The 9,839-nt window shown below is 38.8% G+C and overlaps 1 protein-coding gene across 2 annotated transcripts; it reads right to left on the minus strand.

Moving 5' to 3' along the window:
• Positions 1-5,029: 5,029 nt before the first annotated feature.
• Positions 5,030-7,243, minus strand: SMIM30 (small integral membrane protein 30). 2 transcript variants are annotated; one of them, XM_056799564.1, is made up of 3 exons: positions 7,103-7,243; positions 6,604-6,683; positions 5,030-5,976 (listed from the first exon to the last, which is right to left on the minus strand). In XM_056799564.1, the coding sequence occupies exon 3, from the start codon at positions 5,928-5,930 to the stop codon at positions 5,745-5,747; it is 186 nt and encodes a 61-aa protein (XP_056655542.1). In that variant the 5' UTR covers positions 5,931-5,976; positions 6,604-6,683; positions 7,103-7,243; the 3' UTR covers positions 5,030-5,744. The 2 variants fall into 2 exon arrangements, with proteins under 2 accessions (XP_056655542.1, XP_056655543.1); XM_056799565.1 differs by lacking the exon at positions 7,103-7,243 and adding an exon at positions 7,043-7,067.
• Between the last annotated feature and the right edge of the window lie 2,596 nt (positions 7,244-9,839).

Genomic DNA, 9,839 nt, shown 5'->3' on the forward strand with positions numbered 1-9,839 from the left:
AATAGTCTTTGTAAATGTTATCTTTATGAATTTCCCTTCACAAAAACCCTAGGAACTTAGATACCATCATTAATCCTGTTTAATAGATGGATAAATGGAAGCAGACTGAGTGGAGGGATTTGCGTGGGGTCAGCCAGTGTAGCCAGTGTAGTGGCATCTGGGCTCTGCAGAGTGTAAGGCAAAGCCCTAAAGCATTCCTCCATATAAGAGGTTGGCATGGACAATTGGGCATTGGATTTGGAGTCAGGAAGATCTGAGTTTGAATCCTGCTTTAGACGAGTACTAGCACAAAAAAGTCACTATATCCCATCAGCCTCAATCATCTTATCTGTAAAAAGGGGATACTAATAGGAACTCCTTTCCTGGGTTGTTGTAGGGCTTAAATGAAATCTATATACACCTACATTCCCCACTCCATCCCCTCCCAACACCCTCATATATAATTGTTGTTGTTTAGTCATTCAGTCATGTCTGATTCTTCCTGAACTTGTGGGCCATAGCATGCCAACACTGTCCATGGAGTTTTCTTGGCAAAGATACTGGAGAGATTTGTGATTTCCTTCTCTAGTGGATTAAGACAAATGGAGGTTAAGAGATTTGCTAAGGGTCACAGCTAGTAAGTTTCTGAGATTGGATTTGAACTCAAGTCTTCCTGAAGCCAGGTCCAGTTCTCTATCCACTGAGCTACCTAGCTGCCAGATAGATCAACAGATGGATGGATGGATGGATAGATATAGAAAGATAGAGACATATAAAGACAGAAATAGATAAGGCAGATTGATGATAGATATATAGACAATAAATAAATTATATAGGTAGATGATAAATAGACAGACAGATGGCAGATAGATGATGGATAGACAGATAGACAGACAGACAGGATAGACAAAGATAGGAATAGATAGATACAGATAGATATTAGATGATATAGACATAGATGATAGACAGATAGATGATACAGATAGAGAGATAGACATTTCTGTGCATATGTAGATATATATCTAGACCTAGATAAGTAAAAGTATAGAAACACATATGAAAGCACTTCCAACCTCTTAAAGCACTATATTAATATTAGCTATTATTATAGGGGCTTCTTAGGCTCATGAAAGCAGATTGATCATGCCAAACTGATTAACTCTGCTATCTCCACTTGCTGCTCTTCCTACATCAATTAGTGTGCGGGCTGTTTTCTGTATGGTGGGAGTGGTAGGGCTACGGTTTGTTTTTATTCTTTCCTCTCAAGACAATCTGTAATCATACCCGTTCAGTGGAGAAAATGAGCTGCCCCTGCTTCACTCAATTGGAATCCAAAAATGAACCAAATGATGAGACTACAGAGGGCTCAGATGAAATCAGCTCCTCATTGCTGCCTGCTGAAAATGTACAATTACAATATTTGTAACACATTAGCCTTCATTATTTTTGGAAACTGGAAAATGGACATTTTACCTGATTAGGGAGGCTGCTTCTCCTAGAAGCATAGAATTTTAGACCTGGAAGGGAAAGCCTGAGTTAACTTAGAGATCATTTGTTGGGGAACTGAGGTTCAGGCAGGAGGAGTGATTTGCCCAAGGTCATACAGTTTTTTCATCTAAAATGAGGGGCTGACTTGAAAAGCTATTGGCTAAGAGTAGTCTTTCACCATAGAAGTACTAAAAGGTTTTCGTGTAGATATCAAATCTTTATCTTATTAATTTTTGAGGCAAGATGAAAAGGCTGCTCTGAGAAAGCTGTCTAATGTGATCCCATATCCCCAGGATAATCCAGGTTTTGCTCTTGATCATCATGTCTAGTTTAATCTCTTTTGTTAAATAATTTATGCATTTTTTCTGAGTATAATTACCTTGATTAATACCAAGAAATATGGTATTTATAATCCCAAATGTTTAACAAAGTGTTACATCATTATCACTTAAAAATTAATTAACCCTCTTGTACATAAAAAGCCCATCATTTCCCTTAGAATGAAGCACCAACTAGTATTTTCTAGTCACCTATATGTGCCAGTGGTTAGAAGAAATCAGTGAAAACCCCTCAACTACTCTAATCCTAAAAATCTAAATTAAGAAATGAAAATCACATCTCATTCTCCTATGTGGATCACACTTTCTCCAGTTATCTGCCTTTTACATTTCCACATAGGAGCTGCATTATCTAATCACTGATTAGATTTTTAAACTGAACTTACTAAAAATAAAGAAAGGAAGAGTCAATATCACAAGGTTATTAATAGAATCATTTACAACATGACTCTCCAACAATTAAGCAATTGCAATTGTCACCTAGGAAATATGCTCTCCTGTAACTGGGTCCTATGTACCCTAAAATATGATGCCATCTCTGCCTGGGTTTAGTAAATCAAAAGACTTATTTTTCTTATGTTTCCTTTTCTTTCTTCTTTTCTCTTTAGTAGATAACCAAGTATAAGTAGTTTTTATACGGTTCAAGTCTTTCTGGATGATAATAAGATGAGTTAATGGCAATATCTTCATCCCCCTGGAATCTGAAAGAGATCTATCATTTTCTGAACAGGAAAAACAAAATGCCTGTCCTGTCCTCAATGGACCTGACTAATGGCCTTGAAGTTTTTGTTTTGTGACTTTAGCCTGTATCATCATCATCATCTTTTTTTCTCTCTGATCTCTCTGTCCCTTTGTCTTTTTACAGTCTTGGGTGTAAACAGGTAAACCTGGGAAAGCTCAAAAGAAGCCACACTTCCCATTTCACCACAGAAGCAGTCTTGTCATTTCATCAATTTGCAAAGCCTAAGGCAAAAATAGAGAAAACAACAAAGAAAATAACCAGGCCCTGAGCCTCATCCATGGGGGCTTCGGGGAAGCTGGTAAATGTCAGATTTGAAAAGTAGGGCGGGTGATTGTGGAGTCTGTTCTGTGGACATGCTGAGAGTTATGGTTAAAATTTAAATACACTCTTGTCCCCAGTGAAGGTCCCCTCCTAAGAAAACAGTCCCCAAGTGCACAGGGCAGATGTTTAGATCTTCAGGGGACAGCAGAAAGGGGGGATGTTCAAAGAGTCTTTCCCTTTCATGCCACGAGTTGAGACACTATAGGAAGAATTTGTTGAAACTTGTCAGCAGAACCAAGGAAGGCTGGATGGGGTGAGGGTGAGACTAGGGAATAGGAGATCTCCCATGCCAACTCAGTCTCACACAAATTGGTACTAAGGCTAATTTTCATGGATCTAGTCACAAATACTCTCCTAGTGGACAGAATGAACTCTAGGACATCTCTTACCCCCAACTTCTGATTCTCCCACACAATTAATTTCTGCATCTCTGGTAAATTTATTACAGAGGTTGGCATATGATAACAATGTCATAAATACTTTTTCCCCACCCATTTCCTTATCTATTCATTCATTTCTGCTCTCTAGGCTGTGATAGTTGCTCCTCAGATTAGCTAGAGTACTAGGGAGTAAAGGAAAAGGATAAAATATTTGTGTACTGGTGGTGATAACCTTTAATTGTGGCTTTAAGATTTGTAAAATGCTTTACAAATATGATCTCATTTGATCTTCACATCAACCTTGGGAGATAGTACTATGCTTATCACTATTTTACCGATGAGGAAAATTAGGCAAACAGGGGTTAAGTGACTTGCCCAGGGTCTCATAGCTATGAAGTCTTTGTCCTTTTTTCTCCATTCAAAATCATGGGAACTACTCTACGATATAGTAGGGAATATCTAATGTCTAAACCCCTTAAAAGGAGCAGCTCTCACCATCTCCCTCAATATCACCCAGGCAATGTCCTGGTGCTCTTCTACTGTTAGGGGGGAAAAATGAGAAAATAGTCTCCATGTTTCTTAGGCATTTTAAAAGCACAAAAACATAGCACATCCTTTCAACCTATTATCTCATTTTGAGTATCATTTTAATAGTATTAGGCTGGGATTAAATTGCTCTAATCTTCTATGGTTTTGAAGGTGTTTTTCCAAATTTCATAAGCTTAATGGATACTTAGGCTTGCAGGGAAAGGAGGACATCTGGCATGCTGTTGTTGGTTAAGTTGGATTATAAAAGAGGGAGACTATTAAATAGCCCACCATGTTTTTTCTTTACTTGTTTTAAATATTTTAAATTTAGTTCTAGAAATTCTACCGTGTGTAGTTGCCAATTTGATTAATAAATAGGCTGAGATTTAAAGCTGGAAGGGACCATAACCTTCATTTTTCCTAAATGAAGAGAGACCTAGCTGAACAGGTTAAATGGCTTGCCTCTTACACAGGAAGTAAACAACAAAGCCAAGATAAGAACACAGATCCTCAAGCTTCAAATGTTAGCCCCTTTTGTGCTGGAAAAGCTATATATGCCCCTTTCTATTTCCCAAATGAATCACTTCCTGATTAAAAAAAAAGAAAATACAGATAAATTAATTTTATTTATAACATTTCCAAAATGTTAGAAATTTCTAAAAATTTAAAATTATATAAATATAAAATTACATGAGTTATAATTTTTCTAAAATCAACATACTTTACTCCCTATATCCTCTACTGGCAGAACCTTGTCATCCCTATTTGAACAACACAACAAAGCAAATTTAATCATCTTGCCTTGCCTTCATCCAATATAAAGTGAGGGTCCCAGTATTACAGGGACACCACTTGGATCCTGCACATTTCTCTGAAGTCCTTTATTGTCACTCCTAGTACAGACTTAATTTGCTCAATCAACTTTATAATGCTCAGAGCTCTTGGATTACTGTTTCTGGCCTGCATCTCTTTTTCACAGTTCCTATGGACTTTTTCCCATGGCATCTCTCATACAATCTCTGGTCATTTTCTGCTATTGTAAAAGTTAAAATAGTCTCCATTTTACACTATGTATTCAACACTTCATGATTTAAATTTCCCATTGATTCTGTCTCCTCCAGGAAGTTTGTCCTGATTAGGTAATAATTCTTTTCTCACAACTAAAATGAAATGAAAAACTATCCACTTGACTCCTGGTCTCCATTTCCTAAAAATAACAATCAACCCCAAATAAATAGGATCAAACAAAAGTATTCATTTCATTAGTGCAAGTCTGATGTTTATTTTAATGTGTTTTACAGAGGTACTTAGTAATCAATATAAAACTTTTTAAAAGCATTAAACCTTTCCATTATTTAAATAAGCAAATATGCAGTAACATATGTGTTTCTAAATTCCTTATGAAGAAAAACTTTTTCTAAATTTCCAAATGCCTACTAACTGAATTTTATGTTTAAATGAAGTGTTTATCTGGGGCTACAAACTAGACAAATTCTTTGACACATATACAGAATAAGGCTTCCTCTACTCCTCTTTGGGGAGCATTTTCTTGGCATTTAAGGATACAGAAAATATCTGACATCCAACAGATCTAAACAGACAGTTTCTTTGTCCTATACCTTTTATTACTCCAGAAGCCATAGAACATCATTTAGGATAAATTATAGTCATCTTATTTCTTTGACAGCACCCTCCATCATCCCTTCCCATAAACATTTACAAGTTCTTGGACCGTTTTTACTTTGGTGAACAATCAGGCTTACACTCAAAAATGAATAAAATGACCCTTCCTTCCATTTTCACATAAAGCAGCTTTTACATTTTAAGGCAACATCTTCCAAAGAATAGAAAATAACCATTTACTTGCTAACTGGACCTTGATTTTTAAGAAACTGATTTCTCAGTTAAATCTCAAACACAGAGAGATCTGCACATCTATGTTTGACTCGGGAGACCCTCCCCCCAAAGTCACATCTGTCCATTCCTCTTCCTGGCGTATATTCCCAAACAGGCACAGATGCCCGTAAGGCTGAGAAACATGCCCAGCAGAAGTGCTATGCCATCTCCGGCTTCTACTGCTTCAACAACAGGCAGCACACAGAGCAGTGAAATGAGGACTAGGAGCGCTTTGGAGATATCTCCGACTGAAGCCATGTTGTCTGGATCTGGAGGACTCAAGGAAAATAATCAAGTCTAAAATCTAAAAAACAAACATGGGGAGAAAAAGGAACCATCAAGAGAGAGATCCACACGGATGTCTTCCCAAAGATTATAGGGCAACTTGGGGAGATGGGAGAGGGAGAGTCTGAGAAGTTAAACGGGTTAAGGGAACCATAATCTCTTAAATGCTTGCTATGTGCTAGGGAGCCCTGTATGATGATCTCACTTGTTCCTCACAACCCCAGGCGGTTGATGCTATTATTATACCCATTTTACAGATGATCAAAGTAAGGCAAACAGAGATCAAGCAACCCGTCCACAAGGTCACAGAAGTTTGTAAATGTCCGAGTCAGAATCTGAACGCTTTCTATCCACTAGGCCGCCTAGCCCCCTCATTCATTTACTAGCCATGGGGCATTGGGCAAGTCCCTTAACCTTCTTGGGCCTCAGTTTCTCCAACTGTAAAATGAGAGGGTTGGGCGAGATGATCTCGAAGGTCCTTTCCAGATTTAAAAAGAGTATACTTTGATCTTTAAAGCGAAGGGGGAAAAAAGCGCCTTCCTGTATCCGAGGCCTATTTCCTTATAAATCCTTTCACACTCACGGGGTCAGGAGAAAAAAAAAAGTTGCAGGGCCCTTTAGACTTAATGAAATGACTAAGGCTTACCCAAAGCTGGGTTATCTAGCAGCAATCTGCGGGAAGACTGCCTTCGAGCTTAAGGATCCAGGGGCTTCCCTTTATGGTACCTATTATAAAGAAACAGAGTTAGACAATTACATGCCTTTTCTTTGGGGATCAAAGCAGCAGCTCTGGGTAGAGCTCCCGGATGGGCGGGTGGCCTGGAGAGGGTGGAAATAGGCAAGGAAAAGGGAAAAAAACCCTTCAAACCAGTTTCTCCATCTCCACCTCCCTCCCCCGCCCCTGGGACTTCCCCGCCCCCACGCCGCTCAGCAGCGGAACTAGGAGCTTTAAGTTAATGCGGGGCATCTAAACTGAAAAAGCAATCCCCAAAATGAGCCTGCGGACGTGTCAGCCGAGGACTTTGGAATTCAAGGTTCCATGAGGGCATCCCAAGAGGCACAGAGACCCCTTTCTCTGGGCGTACCCACAGCAGCGGCGGCAGCGGCAGTAGCTAAGGATCCCTGGGGTGGGGAGTCGTACTTACCGGACAGGAAGCAGCCATTACAAGAATAAGGCTAAAGAGGAAGGCCACCTCATGAGACTACACTTCCCACAATTCAAACGGCCTACAGTTCCCGTGATCCTCGAAACCCTCCCTTGCGTTTTCCTCCCTCTCCTTCCCCGCCCTTCATTCTCCCATCCCGAGGATCCTTTTGCAGTGAATTGTTTTATATCTCGTCACAAGAAACAGCCATTTGGGTGGCAAGTTGGATCAATTTGCTGTTTTGGAGAATTAGAATAATTTGATAGGTGATAGTTAAATGATGATTGGAATACTTTGACAAACCGAGCCCTTATTAAGCGTCTACCGCGCGTCAGGAAGTGTGCTAAGCCCTGGGGATACAAAGAGGAAAAAATCCTAGCTCTCAAGGAGCTCACACTAATTGGGGGAGAAAAACATTAAAAAAAAAAAGTATGTCCAAACAAGTTGCAAACCAATAAACTGGGATTGAGGGTGGCGATGAGGTGGAGAACGGGGGCTGATAGGGGTCTTGCCGGAATGATGAGATTTTGTACATGGTCTTTTAAGAAGGTTAGTAGATAAATCAAGGAAATTCATTAGGTATATTAGACTTACGGATAAGATAAAGAAATGTAAACTAGGTGGAACTGTGACTGGTTGAAAAACTATACCAGAGAGTATTAATTAATCATTGTCAACCTGGAAGAAAATTTCTAGTGACTCATCACAACAGTCAATCTTAGGTCTTAATCTGTTTAGCTTTCTATCCAAAATAGGAATAAAACCAATAATATCAAAATTTTAGAAAACAAAACAGTGATAACCTTGTTTTATGACCCCCCCAATTTACTTCTGATGAGAACTTGCCCACAAAAAGCTCCCAGAGTGACCCTTGCCCCAGATTGAATAATAAGTATCAAGCACCCATTAAGCACCCAGAATAGGAGTGATATAGATACTCAAGTCTAAAGAAACCTTTTTGGTATCTTGGTTTCTTTTATTGTATTTGGGCCACCTGTTTCCCTAGCCCCTGTGTAAGCCAAACTTGTCCGTCCTGTCCTATCCTCTTAATTAAAGTAAACATAAGACCCCAAGTTCTTTAGTTCACTGGATTGTGTTCCCAGAGTACTAGAACCTGACTTTGTGATCACTGATTAAAGACATGTTTGTTTTTTAACTGCTTTGGTGGTTCTTTGTTCTTCCAGGTTAACAACAGTGAGGGGCAGTTAATGTGTTGGATAAAAGAAAAGGGTTTTATAAAGACTTTGGAAGGCTGGAGTGACTAATAAGATTAAATTTAATTGATATATCAATTGAAGAATGGATGGACAAAGGAATATATAAAATCATAGACTATGATTATATAGGAAGAAATGATCAGTCTGAGGAATTCAGAGATATATGGAAAGACATGAATGAAGCAGTTTAAGCTGTATCAGGAGTACAACATACTCTACTACTGTTAGATCTCAGTGATGACTGAGAAAATTATGATTCTGAGGCTAGAACTATATGTAACTAATGCCCCTTTTACTCCTTCTAATCTAGAGACAGGATACTCAGCCTAGTATATCCATTACCTAGAACCTCTTCTTTAGATGATGAAACACTATACCTGGAGATAACGTCATTTTACCCCTAATATTTCAGATGTAAATAATCCTAATTGAACAGAGTGAACCCATGAGAGAATGTGATAGTCATCCTAAGCCATCTACAAACATGGAATGACACCAACCATCTAGAAACTAAGGTTATGGTAGAAGTATTGAAACTACCCACTAATTACACTGCTTTAGGACTTCATCACCATGCCCCTGCACTGTACCTTTTCCTGCCCAACTTTCCTGCTTTTAGATGCCTTTTGTCTATTGTTGCTGTTGTTCAGTTGTATTCTACCCTTCCTGACTCCATTTGGGATTTTCTTGGCAACGGTACCAGAGTGATTTGCCATTTCCTCCTCCAGATTATCCTACAGATGAGGAAGTTGAAGACAACATTGTTAAGTGACTTACCCAGGGATCCATAGCTAGGAAGTGTCTGAGCCTGGCTCTGAAATCAGGTCTTCTTGAGTCCAGGCCAGCCTTTCTTGAGGGCAAGGACTGTCTTTCTCTGGATTTCTTAGCACAGTGCCTAGAACATTGTGGACCCATAATAAATGTTTATTGCCTTTTGACTATTGACCATTAGGCAGTGACCAGAGATAATTATAATGCATCAATAAAATCACGAGAGATGGTTATAACCAAATACAATTCATTAAAATAGTTTATTTGATATGTGCTTCGAGTGCACCATTCAATATATATTTGTTATATGTGTTTTACCATTCACTGTTGCTACTGAACTTTGGTTTGTTGTTGCTGTTCTATTGAGAAATATGGCCTCATTGTCTTTCCCTTTCCTCTCAGGCTCTTCTCTCTGGGCTCACTCACTTTGCAAACTTGAACCTATATTCATAGATCTTCAGAGGTGCCGCTGCTAGAATTGTAGATGTCTAATATCAAGGTTCTTGAACCCCAACTGGTAAGTCTTAGCAATGAGTCTTATTTATCTATTTAAAAATAAATATCTTAATTGTTAAATATATCTTTATGTGACAGCATAATAAACATAAAGACATATATGTTGTTAACCTGGAAAAACAGAACTATCAAAGCAGTTACAAAGGATAAGGGAGACAGTGCTCTTGTGGTCCCATAGACATACCACCACTATACCAAGCTAAGCTCTGAGACTATGGGAACAATGTCTATGG

Source organism: Monodelphis domestica, chromosome 5, assembly GCF_027887165.1.
Source record: "Monodelphis domestica isolate mMonDom1 chromosome 5, mMonDom1.pri, whole genome shotgun sequence".
In the NCBI taxonomy this organism is placed as follows: domain Eukaryota; kingdom Metazoa; phylum Chordata; class Mammalia; order Didelphimorphia; family Didelphidae; genus Monodelphis; species Monodelphis domestica.

Excerpts from the sequence above, each read along its gene's own strand:
- SMIM30 (XM_056799564.1), bottom strand. The coding sequence starts at position 5,930 with ATGGCTTCAGTCGGAGATATCTCCAAAGCGCTCCTAGTCCTCATTTCA.